We start from the raw sequence: 17,273 nt of genomic DNA, 5'->3' as shown, positions 1-17,273 counted from the left end.
AGTTATCATTTAAGTTCTGAACGTAATTATTCACTTGCTTTGGAATGCTGAAGCTTCTCTGGTAGTTTTTTTCCTTAGTTTTCTTTAAATATATACCAGGCTTCTCTGTTTTACTATTCCCAATTCACAAATAATGGTCTAGTGCTACAGTAATAATGCCAATAGTAAGTGATTGTGCAAACCTTGCAGACACTATCACCCACAACCCAGTTTCTCACGTCAACCTTGAATTTATCCATCATCCAATTTAATAACTAAATCAGTGAGGACATATAGCCACAGTTGCAGAAGTGTGGCTCTGACGCCAACTCAGCCATACATTTTTTCACATTCCTTATATTTTTTTCCTTTCATAGTGCACATAAATGAATGCACAAATAGCTCTTGACAGAACTCCAACTCAGCAGTGAATTAATTTACAAGACAGTAAAAATGGCTTATGTTGTTACTGTTAGCATATTATTTTCAGTCTTCAAGGTTTAGCAAAATTAAGATCATGCCAACGCAGTCTCATAGCTTTCTACTGGTTTTTGAAGCATGTTCCGGTTGCAAAAAAATAACTAGGTTCTTCTTTAACTGTCAAAAATATTAAAATTTTCAGTCCCAAAGCAGAAATAGATGAATGAACATGTATTTTGAAAAGGAAGCATGAACAGAACATACTTGGAACATACTTACAAAGTTCTGATCTTCCGAAGTAAAAAGTGTATAGAGAATAAAAGCAGGTATCTGTTTTTGAACTGCATTTCTTTAAAGTGTTCTCAGGCGTGTCCTCAGGACTGGTGCTGTTTGTAGGACAGTACCGGAGACACCGGCAGAACTGGTGATACTGGAGTTGTAGTCAACACCTGATTCTGGAACACAAACATTTTAATCCTACCAAACACCCAGAGAAAGATAAGGAGAATGCTGACATACTGGATCCAGGCAAATTTAATCATTTCCCAAAATCCTGGCTGATATTTAAAGAAAGTCAAGGAGTGTTAATGAAGAAGCTTCTGATACTACCACTGCAATAACTAAACAAAGGAACTCAAGAGGTGGAAAGGCACAAAACTCGTTAGACATCAGTTTGTGTGGCAAATGCAAAGCCTTTGAGTCATGGAAACCCCTAAAAGCTTTTTATCATAGTAACAAAAGCTGCAGAGGATGTCTGTCCTAGAAGACATTTAAACCAGTTCTGTGGAAAGTACCTATTTCATCCCTGACTCACCAGAAAGTAGTTATTGGTAATACTCAGGCAGGTAAACAAACCTCGTAAGAAATGTGCTCCATACAGATTCTTTTAAACACAGGCTTGTTCTTGTCTGAGAAAATGAGTAAAGAACGTAGTGAATGAAGAATTATTTTGTAGGAAAAAAAATTTCAGGGCTGTCTGCACATGTAACAGATTTGCCCCATCCACCGTGGGTTATCATTTGGTGAGCTTACCTTCAGATTTCTAATTATTTGCTTTCCGTCACAGAATACAGTATCATGCTTTGCTAGTGGCACCCGTGACAGATTGGGACAGCAGGTGCTGCAGGAGCAAAGCAAGACTTACTAAGGATATTCACTGTGAATGGCTAAGAAACTGCCTTAAAGGCCAGTTTAGTAAGGCTGAAAAGCAACACGGGTTCCCAGTAGAGAAAGGCAGAAAAGTGGTTATGCAAGCAGAACCACCTGGAGGAAGGGGCAAATAGGTATTCAGTTAACTCCAGAACTATAGCATTTGCTTAGCTAACAAAGGAAAAGTTTAGCAACAAGACTAGAAGAAAACAGTTTTCCCTTGGCCTATACGTGAAGGCCCAAATAATGTAACCCAGTTATGTCACAGTTTATGCAGTTTTCAAAGGATATAAGATAACTTCCACTGGGTAACGAATAGTGGCATTAATGATAAATGGCATATCTGTTGCTCTTCCAGTCATCCAAACAGGGTTGGGATCTGAAAAGACTGTTGTCACTAAAATGGGGAAAGGAAACATCCAGGTTAAGGGGCTTTTCAACCTTAATACAGAACTCAAATCCTCACAGAACAGCTGCCAATATGCTAACTACGGCTGTCCTGTAATTCACAGCTATACATTCAGGCTTACCATTTCTATCCCAGTATGCTGCAATGATGTTTGTTAGATCATAGTCACTCGCAAAAGGACTTGTGCCATTGACCACAGACACCTGTTACAACGAGGAGATACTTGCATTATTCATATGCTCTTCAAGAAAGTCATTCTGCTGAGTTTCTTACGCAAAGTAGCCATGCCCTTGAAGGAATGCACATAAACATCAGACTGAACATCTTGGCAGAATAACCTCTTCCACCTTTCAGCCTAACAAGAAAAACACCAGTTCCAAAGTTCTAGGGTCCACTCTATGCAGGAGTACAAATAATTAGGGTGTCACCTATGGTACTAGGAGGATAAAGAGGGGGGGAAAATTGATGGGGAAGGAAAAAATGTTTCCTCACATTGTATCTGGTATCCAGTCCACAATGGTTAAGTAATTGCCTCTGGTTCAATTTCAGGTCTCCATTCATATAGAGCTGAGACCCTGGCACAGGAGAAAAAAACTGAAGAAAAGCCATGCTCTGCATCACAAGTGTTGACATTCTCTGAAATGGTGAACACGAGAAAAGAGAATTTAGGGGCGGGGGGGAACACAACACACTTTTCTACCTCTTTGTTTCTACAGATTTTCTGCATGGATTGGATTTTTTTCTGACTCCCAAGTTTCAGATCGTCACATTAGTCTAAACAAAGGAACACCGAATAAGAAATATGAATTACTTTTTTCTAAGTGAACTACCTTAGTTGTTAGTTAACTAACTTTATAAACAAAAGTTCCACAGAAAATTCAGTGAAGTCCAACAGTCTGTGGCTAATGACAGAAAGATTTGACTTGCCATAACATGTGAAAAGCAGCAAGATGACTAAACACATTAATTGGAGACACACTTTAAAATACTCAGCAGTCAAAGCCAGCTAAGGACTCCTGCTCTGCAATAAGGACCAAACAAGGAAGTTCCTTAGCCCTTATCAACCACTCAATCTGAAGGAAAATTTTCACATTTACTGTAAAACAAAGGTGTTGTGAGTATCGGAAGTCTCTGTGTGATACTAATCACTGACCTAATATTTCAGCACAAATTTAGGACTGTCAGGCCTTTACTCTGGGCCTCATACATTTAAGAATGTTTTCTACCACAACACAGCTATGCTTGCTAAGCTTGTCCACCTGCAATCAGCAAGTCTCTTGGATAAACTTAGCCTAATTTCCCTAGTAAAACAACTTCTTGTCTGGGTGGCTGCATCCAACACAGCTCTATACTATTGCTCCTTTCAGATGCATCCACGGGTTCTCTGTGCACTAGTGTTTTAGTCGCTGCTTTAGGTATTAATTGCACTGCCACTTGAGATACAACAGCAGCAGAATTTTATTTTCCTGTCTCCCTGTAACACCTTCTTCCCCCTCACAGTTACAAGATACAGAAGATCCTGGCAGATGATTACCATTGCTTCAAGAGCTGTTAAGCAAGCAAAATCTATGGAATTTTAGCCTGCTGCAACAGCCTGCCCCTCCACCTCAGAAAACTAACTGGTTATGTCAAGACACAGCAGTATGTAAGAATGCACATCCTTCCGCCTACTGCAAGACTCTCAGTTAACTCCTGATGCCACCCACGCTGACATCCACTGTTGTGCATCTCTGTCCTCTATGCTGCCCTACAGCCCAAGAGAATAAACAGCTTAAAAAAAAAAAAATCTAAAGAAATATATCAAAATACTCAACAGAGCTAGGCTAGAATGACCCAGCAGAGAAGGAGAAAATTCCTTTTAGATAGGAATTTCAAACGTGGAAAGGTTCTTTCATCCTTTGCATAACCCCTACTGGAATATTACACTGGGTCTATATGTCACAACAAATAAAACTAAAAATGCTCACATAAAGCTGGTAGGAAAAGAGTAGAATCAGCTGAACACCAACTACATGCTCTGTAGGTTGTAGCGGAAGTTCCAATTTAAAATGCAACTGATCCATTTTGCCATCTTGATTTTTGTCTTCTTCTCTAGTCTAAAAGAATCAATAAGAATTTTTTTTAAAGACGGGAACTTCTGTTAGAAAGAAAAACAAAAAAAGGTAAAACACCAGGGGATCTCCACAACTGCAGCATGCACGTACTAAGGAAGCAAATAAACTGCATAGTTAGGAAAGCAATAAAAAGCTGCTTGCCTTTATAGACACAGGACTAGAGACAAGCAAGAAGCCTGCAATTTTGTCTGTTACACAATGTCTCATATGCCCCCCAGGGAGGGAAAGATCATCAGACTCCTCAAGGTCTCTTCTGCCCTATGCCATTCCAGCCACCTCCACTGCATGCTACAAAGCATACCTTACTGCTGGATCTTCTGTCACATCCTGCGCAAATGTGTGACTGATGGTCAGGCTTTTGCCTCTTGCCATTGCAGCGGGCCTCTTAATGGCTTCGGTACGCCAATTCCTGGTTGTGAGCCAAGGCTTGCTACACTTCTGTGCCACAAATGCCCAGTACTTCAGCTATGTGCAAGCGTAACAAGGCTCATAACAGAGGTAACGCAGAAAAATAACGGCCACTGTTGAATCCCAGAAGGCTGCAGGGCAGAGGCTATGTGCTTTACAAAACACATACCTGCTCTCAAAACCAGGGGCTACTTATCAACGCCTGCAAACTTCAGATCGTGATAAGCCATATGGCGGGGAGGGTTGGGGGTGGGGTGCAACTAATTTGAGGAAAGTAAACTGATGCGTTCATGGAAACCACCAGTGGCACTTGGGGATATGGTTTAGTCACTGACTTGGTAGTGTTAGGTTAATGGTTGGACTTGATGATCTTAAGGGTCTTTTCCAACCTAAATGATTCTATGATTCTATAGCCCTGAGAGGGAGTAAAACTGGACTGGTTAAAAAACACTTGTCCCAAGTGAATTTTGCTATGAGGCATGAGATTACACATGAAGCTGCTGCTCCCTGAAGGCAGCAGCGCATGACAGGTGGCCAACACTCATCGCCTGGGCCCGCTGCCGCTCCCCTGGTCCCACTCTCGAGCCCCACTTCCCGCCACCACGGCCGGGCCCGGCCCGGGCAGGCCTACCGACAGGAGTGGGACTCGCAGCCGGTCCTCCTGGAGCCTGTTGAACGCCGGGAACGTGCTCCACGCCAGGAAGCTGCCCGGGCCGGGGCCGGTGGTGGCCACGAAGAGCACCTCGTACCGGAACCGCACCGTGGGCTGCTCCAGGTACGCGCTCTGCTTCAGCCAGAAACCTGCGGGCAGAGACAGCGCGAGGCCTCAGGGCCGGGCCGGGCCGGGCCGGGCCGCGCCGCGTGCGGTCGAGTGGCGCTCACCGTGGCTCCGGTAGGCCACCAGCAGCGGCGGCACGTAGGTGAGCACCGTGATGAGCAACAGCGCCAGCGCCGCGGCGGAGCAGAGCCCGGCCCGGTAGCGCGTGTAGAGCGCGGGATGCGAGAACAGCTCCACGCCAGCCATGGCCAGCCGCCCGCGCCCTCACCGTGGCAACGGCCGGGCGCCAGAGTGACGGGACGCCGCGCCTATCAGCACGTCAGGCCGCCGAGGGGGAACGGGCGCGCCAGCCAATGAGCGTGCACCGCCGCGTTCCGGGACCGACGACTGTGGTGAGGCGGGACAGCGCCGGGAACGACAGCGGGACGGAGACGGCGGCGCCTGCCGCGGCGGCGCAGCCCATGATGCGGTTTCGAGCGCCCCGGGAACGCCTTGGGCGGGGCCGACGCATGGCCTCGCACCCGCCAGGTGACTGCATGCCCGGATGCTACAGCCCCGCCCATCGATCCCCCGGCCGGAAGCGCTGCGTTTTGGGCGGTTGCTAGGGAACTGGCGAGCCGGAAGTCCCGCCTGCCGAGCCGTGGCTGTTGTTGTTGTGACAGGGACCGTGACAGCGACAGGCCCGACCGCCCGGCACGAGCCCCCGCCCGCCCGCACACGGGCCTCGCCGCCGCTGGCTCCGCTCCCCGCCGGCCTGCACCATGAAGTGGATGTTCAAGGAGGACCACGCGCTGGGTAAGGCTGGGCCCGGGCCAGGCGCTGCCCGCTGGCGGCCCCGCCGCCCTCCGTCTCCTGTGTTGCCGTCTGCCCCGGGGCCTCCCGACTCTGCGTGCCCCGGTCGGCTCCCCGAGCCGGTCGTCTTGCCTCTGGGCGGACAGCCGCCTGCGGCCCTCGCCGAAGGGTGGCGCGATGCCCGGGGACGGCCTCCCTGAACAGCCGGAGTCTCCCTCGGGGTGGGCAAGACGGTCGCGATCCTCGCAGGCTCCCGTCCCTGCGGGCGCTGCCCTCTCTGCCTAGGACAGTGGCGGTACTATTACTATGCAGTGACTAATGACGAGTTTTGTTCACAGAACACAGATGTGTCGAGTCGGCAAAAATCCGAGCCAAATACCCTGACCGTGTCCCGGTGAGTAACCAAGCCAGCTTCATCTGAGTATCTAGAGGCAAAGGTGGATATGCCGTTTCCATCCTGCTCTCTCTTCTTTGATCAGATCCTACTAAGTAAATTCATCTTCCCTTTTGTGTCCTTAGATGTTTTAAAGAGGCCCCAAACACATTGAACTAATCCAACATTCCCTCCTCTGCTCCAGTGGATATTGGCAAGTGAGCAAGAGTACCTGACTTTCTAAATGCTTTCCAGGCATGTTTATGGTTTATCAGTGTCCTGGTTTCTTCTAACGGCAATTAACATCCCAGCAAATACCTTCAGTGCCTTGAGGATTCATTCTGTGCCTGATCCCAAGAAAGATCATAAATTCTTTAAACCTTGACAATCTTCCGTCCTAGGAGGATGCTTTCCATCCACAATCTTCCAATATAGGAGGAAGGTGATTTTCCCTTATGTATTCCATGCCTATAACCAGTCTTATCGTGGTGCATCTCCCCATGCAAACCCTGTTGTTTGAAGAGCCACTGCAAGTGGTTATCCCTCCTTTCAGCATTAATGCCTACCTACCTGCTAAATAGTGAATGACCTCTCTTCTTCATTCCGCAATCCCTTTCATCATGTTTCAGTCAGTGAAATGACCACAATTCACATCCTCATGTAACAGCTAGCAACATGTCCACATTCTCAACTTACCTGCTTGTGAGTAAAATTTCCCACATCCCATCTGATCACATGCCAGTTAATGCCACTCTCCCTGTCTGACCTCTTGGTAAATAACTTATCCATTAGACAGTGCAGCCCAGAAAAGAACCTCTAATCCCATTGACTTTCCCTGCTGCTGAGTTGCACCTAGTCACAGCATCTTCTCCAGCTGCAGTCTGGCAAGCTGATCCGATCCTTGCCGTTCTCTGCTTGGCTAACTACCCCCTCATATATAGACTGTAGCATGCTAATGACCATACATCTCCACAAGTATCCATTTGTCCATTTCAAGAATATCTTTCATAACCCTAGGGGAAGAAGAGAGATTGAAACTCATAGTGTGAGTCAGAATTACATGATGCTGCATGAGGAATGGACAGCAAGGTGTGGATGGATACAGGAGTTAAATCTCAAATTGCAGTGTGATGCTTTGTCAAGGCCAATACATGTTTTCTGCCTGATGATTCAGACTGAGCCGTGTACCTTTCACAAAATAGTTCGTATCAAATATATTTTTGGCATTTGACAGTCAAAAGTGTTTTTCAGACTTAATGTGTGTTTCCTGCTTTCCAGGTTATAGCCTGCATCCAGAGTGACATAGGTCAAAGTGACTTCATTTCTCAGCTGCTCTGTCTGTGTACCTGGATTTCGAGATGTTTCAGTGGTTCAAACCTATTAATATATGAACAGCCTGCCTCTGTCCCAGGCTAGACCTTTTAGGACTAAAATGGGAGGTGAAAGAAATTATGCTTGCTAAGAACTGCAATTTTAAATTTGCCTGGGGAATCAAGTGGCCTAAAGGCTAAAGGTATCTATAAGTTTTACTAGAAGCAGTTCACCAACAGCCTTGACTTCCAGTTATAACAGTTTCTGCATTATGAAGCTAAAATGCCTAGTGTGTTATTGTAATCTTAAAAAAAAAAAAGTATCAGTTGTTAAGGCTTCAATATTCCTTTCAGGCTGTTCTTGGTCCTCTTTACAATTCCCTCACACTAAATTGCAAGGGCCAGCTACTATGTCCTCCTTCTGTTCCTGTAGGCAGAGCTGAAGAAATTATGAGAACCCTCACCAGATCATAAGATAGCACATTTTGTAAATTTACTTGAGCATTACCTGTATGCTGTAGCAATGGGGAATGCAGAGCTAAGGAACGGAGACACTGGAACCTCTTGTAAGCCTTATTTCCCCACATGCTGCATTTTTCCTTCAAGAACTAGCCTGTGTGGAGCAATAAGCATCAGGTCCTTTCCACAAATAATACTTAATTCTCCTTCCTCCTGTACCTGTTGCTTTTTGTTTGGTTTTGTTTGTGGCCATCTTGCCATCTTTCCTTCCTGTAGTCAATTTCTAATATCCTAACCTATGAAGTAAGATACTGGAACATCAGTTCAGCATAATACAAAGCAGAGAATAGCATCAGTGAGTCATACCTTGACAACAATAACATGGTGGAACAAACAATATGCCTTAGAGTGCAGTTATATTCAGAATAACATGTTAAAAAAATATTCAGGTTTCCAGTGATAAAATCAGTATGCTATTGCAGACCTGAGTCTACAGACATCCTAAAATAGTGCTTAACATAGGCAGTCTTTTTTCAAAGTTGCAAACAAAAGCCTGTTGATACTGCAAACATCATCTTATCTAGGCATCTCTGCTTGGGTTCCAACCTGCTTTCTGTTACCAAACGCTCCCAGTGTAGGCAGAGAATAGCTAAGTTCCTATGATGGCCTAGCAGCATAAGCATGGGTTGTGATTTTTTTTTTCTTTCTTCCTTACAGCCTATGTATCCTATCTGGCTCTCATTCATATATAGCTAAAACCTACACTTTATTAGTATGGCTTCACTGTCATCCTGTAACTTCATCCAATCAACTGAAGCCGTAGTCATACAGTTTTTAACATCAGATGGATACATTACTGGATTATCTGGCAGTATAAGTCTGGTACAGCAGAGGCACACAGACAAGATCACCTCAGGGCACCTTTCTGGTGATTTGGTGGCATGCTCAACTGGCACTCTTGGCAGGCCAACTGGTATTCCAGAGCGTACGCAGCCATGCTTCATTTCTCTTCCTTGAGGCATTGTTGAGCCTGGCTGAAATCCGTGCTGGCTATCTGTGGGAAGTCAATAATCATTGCCGGATTAATTACAGAAATGCAGAGAGCATGGATGTCAAATCAAAAGCAGTACTTTAAAAGTACTGTAAGCAGTATTGTAAAAAAAATGGACACGCGGTCTATGGCCAACTAGAACCTTGCATTATACCACAGTTCACACTGCAATTCTATCAGAGTTTTGACTGCATTCAGATACAACATGGCTTCTTCAACTCTGCACTGAGTTACCTGAAGTATGCATGTGCCTCTACTTAACATGACAGTTTGTACATACTCGTGCATGTTGTGTAATGGTACAGCATGCTGCACAGATGGATACAAAAGACTTCAGGGAGAAAAAAAAAAAAGTATTAATGAATACTCTGATGCTCTAGATGGAAGCCTGACAGCCATTTTGGCATCTGCGGCTTGCGCACAATGGCAGATTAGATACTAGACTAGGCTGGTGGTTCTCCCTCCCATTTACCTAAATACTGATTTTTTTTAGCTTCAGTGTTACTGAAATTTATTTCTAATATATTTTTTTTTCTTTTTCTATATGCCATATCAAGGCAGTTTGTTCTGTCATCTGTTAGGAGCAGCTTGAGACATTGTTTAAAGAAGACAGTTAAGTTAGAAGGGTGGAGGTGGTATATATATTAAACCTGTATTTCTTCGTATTGTGGGATTTTTATTTAGTCATGTGACAATTTAAAAGATGATCGGGCACACTTGTTGCAAACTAGAATTCTGTGTAACACAAGATTTCAAGCAATGGTGGTCACACTTGCATGTCCTATGAGGAGCAGCTGAGGACTCTGGGTTTGTCTTGTTTGGAGAAATGGAGGCTGAGGGGCAACCTCATTGCTCTCTGCAGCTTCCTGAGGAGGGGACGTGGAGAGGGAGGTGCTGATCTCTTCTCCCTGGGACAGGATGCCTGGGAATGGTTCAAAGCAGCGTCAGGGGAGGTTCAGCCTTTACATTAGGAAGCATTTCTTTCTTTACCAAAAGGGTGGTCAAACCCTGGCACAGGATTCCTAGAGGTGGTCGATGCCCAAACAGCCTGTCGGTGTTTAAGCAATGCCCTTAATAACATGCTTTAAATTTTGGTCAGCCCTGAAGTGGTTAGGCAGTTGGACTAGACGATCATTGTAGGCCCCTTGCAACTGAAATATTCTGTTCTATTCTACTTTATTTTTACGTTGTGATAGTGACAAAAACAAGTAGCATCTGTACAAAGGGAATGGACTTCCTCAGACCACCTGTCATTGCACAGATACCAGTGCTGCAGTCTAGTTGATTTTTTCATTACTCCACTGCAGCTGACTGGGGCAAGGAAGGTATATGGTTAAGTGGATTCCTCAATTTGTTACTATCAACTGGAGTTAAGTGAGAAGACAGAAGTCCTGGACTCCTTCCTTCAATCACCAGTTAGTTTAAGGGAAGTAGGGCAGACAAGCCACTCCTAAACCTTAAGTTTTCAAGCTGCCTGGGCTTCGAATGTCTTGGTCGATGCCAATTCCTCTCTTGCCCCTGCGCCCCGAGCCTTTGTCGGAGAATGCACTATGTTTGGATAGCGCCTATGGGGAACTTCAGAACATTTTGAAAATTAGCCATATTTAAACACAATAGGACGTTACTGTCCTGGTACCAATACATCACAGAGGCGCAGAAGGGTTGAGGTGGGAAGGGACCTCTGGAGGTCGTCTGGTCCAGCCCCTCCTGCTCAAGCAGGGCCAGCTCCAGCCAGCTGCCCAGGACCGTGTCTTTTGAGTCTCTCTGAGGTGGGAGACTCCACAGCCTCTCTGGACAACCCGTGCCAGTGCTCCGTCACTGCACACTAAGGAAGCGTTTCCTGATGCTCAGAGGGAAGCCCCTGTGTTTCCATTTGTGCCCATCGCCTCTTGTCCTGTCCCTGGGCCCCACTGAAAACAGCCTGGCTCCATTTGCTTTGCACCCTCCCTTCAGGTATTTATACACATTGGTAAGATGCCCCCGAGCCTTCTCTTCTCTAGGCTGAACCGTCCCAGCTCTCCCAGCCTCTCCTCATGGGAGAGATGCTCCGGTCCCTTAAACGTCTTTGAGGCCCTCTGTTGGACTCTCTCCACTCTGTCCATGTCTCTCTTGTACTGGAGGAGCCCAGAACTGGGCACGGCCCTCCAGGTGTGGCCCCACCAGTGCCAGTAGAGGCGAAGGATCACCGCCCTGGACTGGCTGGCAATGCTTTGCCTAATGCAGCCCAGGATATCATTAGCCTTCTTTGCTGCCAGGGCACACTGCTGGCTTACATTCAACTTGGGGTCCATATTGCAGTAATTTCATATCATCGGTGTACAGAAAGTTAAAAGATGCATATACTTTCCTGTCCCAGGTTTCTTTTAGGCTATTGCATCTTTTTGCCCCATGACTGTCAATCGCGGGCATTTGAAGTTTTGAGCCATTGTGTGTATGAATGTAGGTTTCAGTGCAGTTGTAAAATCAGGTTTTACAGTGCTGAGCCAGTCCTACCTCTCACTTGGTTGCAGTCAGGAAACCTTTTTGTTCCTCCTGTCTGGTCACTGTTGTAAGCCTGTACCAGCAAGCAATTTACCAACGCTGTCTGTTCATACCAATCCTGAAAAACCTGACCTTCACACCTGCGCTTTACAGGTCATAGTGGAGAAGGTCTCAGGATCTCAGATTGTTGATATTGACAAGAGGAAGTACTTAGTTCCATCTGACATCACCGTGGCCCAGTTCATGTGGATCATCAGGAAGAGGATTCAACTGCCATCTGAGAAAGCAATATTCCTCTTTGTAGACAAGACTGTCCCACAATCCAGGTGAGAGGCTATTCACTTGGTATTCAGAACCATTTCAGCAAGCCTGGGCGTATCAGAGGGACAGTAACTCCCCTCTTTGAGGCTTATTTGGTGATTCTAGGAGGTGTTTGGTTACATTTTAATCTCACCGTGATAGGTTTTTTTTCCTCATGAGTTTGATAAACACCTTCTTTCTTGAGCTAAGCTGAAAGGAAAGGTGACTGAAAAATATATTATGATTTACTTCCATGGCAAGAGGGTGAGCTCTGGAGTTACGATGATATCTGGCTGAGTGCAAGAACATTTACATCATCAATGCCAAAAAATAATCTTTCTCAATGTAACAAAAAAGTTGCATGTTAAATACTCAAAAGCAAACACCATAAATTATTCTGAAAAAACACTAACCTGTCAGCTCACAAAGAAATTATGACGTTACAGACAAGTTGCTATTACTTGTTTTAAAAATTACTTATTTTCTTCTATAAACACAAAATACGAAATGACCGTAGAAAGGTTTTTCACAGTGCTTTTATATAGGAATAAGTTTAATTGTTGTCTGCTACACGCAGAATAATGTATAGCAGAAGCAGCTACTACAACTGCTTTCTACACGAGATACTTTAATAGTATTTGGGGAAACAGTACATCATGATGTTATGTGGCTTAGATATACTATTATTCTTATTAAACCTTACCTGTGTAACAGTAACAGTCCCTCCAGGTAACCTGTCCAGACTCAGTTAGGAATATTTTTATTTACTTTGTGAAACACAATAGGGACCTGTGAGAACCATCTTTTTTCTGCTTGCTTTCTTCCAAGAGTATTAGGAATGCCTGTATGTCATCTTAACAGTGATGTAGAACTGCTAGGAGCAGGAAAGAAGAAGAAAGGGCACACTGTCTCATCTCACATGTTCATGATGAGACATCAGATCTCTGCTGGCAAAATAGGGCCTTGAACCTTCAGTATTAATGCAAAAATGGTAACTTGTTAACAGATAAACAAAAATCTAATCTGTTAATGGCTCTGCTCCTCTTATAGGCTGAGTTTATTACACAGACCACTAACTCTTGACATCCTTCTCTCCTCATCCAGAAGTTTATCTACTCACCAATTCCCTTCCATTTCAAGTACTGTCTGCAACTCTTCCCAGCTTCTCTCTTGGGTAAAAAGCCACATTTTCCCTATCGCTCACATTCGGCCTGTGTCTTTCAGCTCACTAGCCTTTTCTGAGTCCTGGGAAGTCAGACAAAGGTGAGCTGAGGAGGCGTCATTTGTGCAACGGACTGATGTCAACTGCCTTTTTCATCTGTAGATAGATGGTTGGAGCAGTTATATTGGCCGAGCAATTGCTTGAGTTTCTTTTTGTTTTCAAAATACAGATATCGCCCTAAAGACTGCAGCTGCTTAGATTGTGAAGGGCCACGTGCCTATTCAGTTTAAAAAATTATTTGATCAAACATTCAAAACCTTATCCACTGAAAAAGCACTAGTTTCTGGCTAACTTGTAATTTATTGCCCATGCGTTTTGATACTAGCACTATTTTAAGTCATCGCTTTTTAACAATATAGAAAACAAAGCTTTTACTCCCCAAAACAATCTGGACCTCAAAGAAACAGTCCAAAAAGCTCAAGTTTGGTAGACTTGAGACCAGCTGAACGTTCACGACTACACCAGGTGGAGGGAGAAGTGAGGTTGCTCACACAAGAAGTAAGTCATTAATGCAGCTGCATTCAAGGAAGGTGCTATCAGGCTGTTGAACCTGGTATTAGTCATGGCATCAATAATGGATGATTCAGAACCTGAAATACACTCGGTGACTAATTTCCAATAAAATAAGGCAGCATTCTGACAAATGCATTTCTGAAGAAGTAACAAAAACCTAGCACTCTGCAGAGAGCCCTGGATGATTTTGCTAACTCAGGAGTCAACTGCTTTTCATATATCCTCATTTTTGTATTTTAATTTACACACAGACTTACAAGGTTTAGCTTTTATTGATCCTTGTTTATGTGACCTTCTAACCATTACCATTTGCAACTGTCATGATCCAAGCAAACCGTTTCTCTTTTTTCCCCTTCAAGCTTAACTATGGGACAACTTTATGAGAAGGAAAAGGATGAGGATGGATTCTTGTACGTTGCCTACAGTGGAGAGAACACGTTTGGTTTCTGAATGGTGGGTCTTGGCTGCTATACTACGCTGCTGTGTATCTTGTAAATAGCTGATCATTTTCTGTTCTGACATCCACAGAAGTTCCTTCTATATACATGCATTTGTAACTGGATTTATTTCTTAATATATTGATAGGTCTTGTTTTATTAGACTGTTAAATTATAAAAAAAATTTTTGTTGTTTTTGTGCATTTTTATTTTCTCATGGCTATGAATTCCCAGAGCCTCACTCCTTTGGGGGATACATTTGGTGACACTGATTAAGTAATAAAGCAAAGTAGTTGGGCTACTAAAACATGAAATGAAGAATACGCATTTATTCTGTTTTGAGGTCTTAGTTTAAGAAAAACAAAAACATGAAATTAGTTTGGGAACACCGGATTTGCTAGCTTATCCTAAGCAGGAGCAAGATGCTGATCATGTTGAATTGAACTAATATGTTCCTCTTTCTCAATTAACAAACAAGTACAATAAAAATTCCTGTCACAAACAGGTAGTGCTGTCATTTCTTTACCTTAATTTTGGCCAGAAAGTTACACATCACATTTACTAGACACTCTACAGTTGCTTATATTACTTACTAGGCACTGTACAGCTTCTCAACCTTTAGTATGTGGATGATGGTAACAAGGAGGAAAACGAGGAGCTATCTGTAGGTTCCCAAACCAATAGCTTCAGAGCTACCAGCTCTCGTCAGGAGAAGAGCTATGCCTGCCCACAGGCTACCGGTGAAGGAGTAAATACCATGGGCTTTGAAAAGCAGGACCTAGGTGACAAAAGCGTAGCATGTAAGGAAAGGGCACCTAGGAGAAGGAATGATACAAATAGGAGACCAGAGGGCTGGAGAACTGGAAGGTAGAATTTGTACGTGAGTTATTGCAGAGAGATAAATCATTAGTAAGTTCAGATTAAAACAGTTGCATGAGCAGCTCTTAAAAAAAAAAAAAGTAGTAGTTGTGTTACAGGTAGTTATATATACATACATGTCCTTTCCAAGTAAAAATACTAGGGATACTGTAAGGACATTAGAGAACCAAGTATGTGAAAGAACAGCTTTACTATACAGCTGAGTGGTGCGGTTAACACGCCTGAGGGACGGGATGCCATCCAGAGGGACCAGGACAAGCTGGAGAAGTGGGCCCATGTGAACCTCAGGAGGTGCAACAAGGCCAAGTGCAGGGTCCTGCACCTGGGTCGGGGCAATCCCCAGTATCAATACAGGCTGGGGGATGATGTGATCAAGAGCAGCCCTGTGGAGAAGGACTTGGGGGTAATGGTGGGTGAAAAGCTGAACGTGAGCCAGCAACGTGTGCTTGCAGCCCAGAAAGCCAACTGTCTCCTGGGCTGCATCAGAAGAAGTGTGGCCAGCAGGGGGAGGGAAGGGATTCTCCCCCTCTACTCCGCTCTGGTGAGACCCCACCTGCAGTACTGCGTCCAGCTCTGGAGCCCTCAGCACAGGAAAGACGTGGACCTGTTGAAGCAGGTCCAGAGGAGGCCACCATAATGATTAGAGGGCTGGAGCACCTCTCCTGCGAAGACAGGCTGAGAGAGCCGGGGTCGTTCAGCCTGGAGAAGAGAAAGCTCTGGGGAGACCTTAGTGCGGCCTTTCAATACTACAATAAGGGGGCTTATAAGAAAGATGGGGACAAACTTTTTAATAGTTTTAAACTAAGAGAGTGTAGATTCAGACTAGCTATAAGGAATAATTTTTATTTTTTTTTACAATAAGGGTGGTGAGACACTGGAACAGGTTGTCCAGAGAGGTGATAGATGCCCCATCCCTGGAAACATTCAAGGTCAGGTTAGACAGGGTTCTGAGCAACCTGATCTAGTTGAAGATGTCCCTACTCATGGCAGGGGGGTTGGACTAGGTGACTGTGAGAGACTGAAAGAGTTAATGTCTCAAACATCATGAGGAGGTGAGATGCAGTTTGCATGGCGACAGCAAGCATGGGGCGGAGGAGAGCAAGAGCAGGAGGTGGAGAGCGCGTCACAGGATGCGCAGTTCCAGGTTCCAATGGACCTTACCAAATATGGCCAGAGGTCACACAGGGTTTATCTGAGGAAGGAGCTTGTGACCACCCGAGAGACCCGTCACGACCACCCCCCTCCCCCCGTGCCTGTGCAGAAGATTGAGAATTTTCTAGAACAAGACCCATGTGAGTCCTCAAGGGACATAACTGGAGGCGGGGACTAGAGTATAAAAGACATGCCCTCCCAGGGAACTGCGTGCACCCACCACAGGATTGCCATGCCCGTCATTGTCATTGCAGGATCCAAGGGTGGTGATGCTTTTCCTTTCTTTGGCCTCCTCTCTTCTCCTTTCCTTTTCTCGCTTCTCTCTTCCTCTACTCTGCCACTATATATACATTTTGCATAAATTGTGACAGGTTGCCTGGAAAATAGCTCCGTTGCCAAATCGCCTCCGTTCATTCATTGAGCTTGCCAGTTTGTTAAGTTTGCCCGTTTGCTGAATTCGCTACTTAATAAAATTGCTAGTCAAGACTGTTCCTCTGAGTCATTGCCGTGACTCTACCAGCCCCACGGCTCTGCCAAGCAGAGCTCGGCCTTTGTCAGTACACAAACCCTCGGGGAATCAAAAAGATTCACCCATCTTGCAACCTACCGAGTGGGGTGAGACAGTGACCTTCAAGGGTCCCTTCCCACCCAAACCATTCTGTGATTCTACTTAGTTGAAGCAGACAACTAGAATTAGAAATGCTGCATGCAAGAGAAAGAATTCAAGATCATTTCCTCCAGTTTATGAGCACTATTGCCAAAGCATGTACACAGCACAGCAAAAGTAAAGAGGCTTTGCCACAAACCCAGAAAAAGTTGTTATTCATGAGGCTCTGAACTTCTCTCCAAATGGGCTTACCATAGCTACGCAGCTGCCTCTACTTACAGGCAGAGTGGCAAACTTGTGGCTCTACACAACCGGGGCGGGGGGGACCACCTCATTGACCTGCCTGCACAGTACTGGAGTTCACTCCTTGATATTGAAGGGTAACATCGGGTTGGAAAAGTAGCATCCCTTTGAACTTCGTAAGCTAGCAAGGAAACACT

At 44.9% G+C, this 17,273-nt stretch overlaps 2 protein-coding genes across 2 annotated transcripts; one reads left to right on the top strand and one right to left on the bottom strand.

Annotated features, from left to right (window-relative positions):
* Positions 1-773: 773 nt before the first annotated feature.
* TMEM231 (transmembrane protein 231) lies at positions 774-5,790 on the bottom strand. Its single transcript, XM_075509332.1, has 7 exons — positions 5,362-5,790; positions 5,111-5,280; positions 3,925-4,053; positions 2,450-2,593; positions 2,079-2,160; positions 1,840-1,945; positions 774-963 (listed from the first exon to the last, which is right to left on the bottom strand). The coding sequence occupies exons 1-7, from the start codon at positions 5,501-5,503 to the stop codon at positions 774-776; spliced, it is 963 nt and encodes a 320-aa protein (XP_075365447.1). The 5' UTR covers positions 5,504-5,790.
* Positions 5,791-5,866: 76 nt separating this feature from the next.
* On the top strand, positions 5,867-14,697 carry GABARAPL2 (GABA type A receptor associated protein like 2). Its single transcript, XM_075509334.1, has 4 exons — positions 5,867-6,052; positions 6,388-6,443; positions 11,877-12,049; positions 14,118-14,697. The coding sequence occupies exons 1-4, from the start codon at positions 6,019-6,021 to the stop codon at positions 14,206-14,208; spliced, it is 354 nt and encodes a 117-aa protein (XP_075365449.1). The 5' UTR covers positions 5,867-6,018; the 3' UTR covers positions 14,209-14,697.
* The last annotated feature ends 2,576 nt before the right edge of the window (positions 14,698-17,273 follow it).

The sequence above is a fragment of the Mycteria americana genome, chromosome 8, assembly GCF_035582795.1.
Source record: "Mycteria americana isolate JAX WOST 10 ecotype Jacksonville Zoo and Gardens chromosome 8, USCA_MyAme_1.0, whole genome shotgun sequence".
Taxonomy (NCBI): domain Eukaryota; kingdom Metazoa; phylum Chordata; class Aves; order Ciconiiformes; family Ciconiidae; genus Mycteria; species Mycteria americana.
Note: the sequence above shows the minus strand (reverse complement) of the source record. Positions and strands in the feature narration are given on the sequence as shown.

What these genes read in the sequence shown, in the direction of transcription:
- TMEM231 (XM_075509332.1), bottom strand. Translation starts at nt 5,503, where the DNA reads ATGGCTGGCGTGGAGCTGTTCTCGCATCCCGCGCTCTACACGCGCTAC. An exon ending in GGTGGCCTACCGGAGCCACG is followed by an intron (nt 5,281 to 5,361) that starts GTGAGCGCCACT and finishes CTCTGCCCGCAG; the next exon opens with GTTTCTGGCTGAAGCAGAGC. An exon ending in TACCCAGTGGAAGTTATCTT is followed by an intron (nt 964 to 1,839) that starts ATATCCTTTGAA and finishes GACTTTCTTTAA; the next exon opens with ATATCAGCCAGGATTTTGGG.
- GABARAPL2 (XM_075509334.1), top strand. Translation starts at nt 6,019, where the DNA reads ATGAAGTGGATGTTCAAGGAGGACCACGCGCTGG. An exon ending in CAAGGAGGACCACGCGCTGG is followed by an intron (nt 6,053 to 6,387) that starts GTAAGGCTGGGC and finishes TTTTGTTCACAG; the next exon opens with AACACAGATGTGTCGAGTCG. An exon ending in AATACCCTGACCGTGTCCCG is followed by an intron (nt 6,444 to 11,876) that starts GTGAGTAACCAA and finishes TGCGCTTTACAG; the next exon opens with GTCATAGTGGAGAAGGTCTC.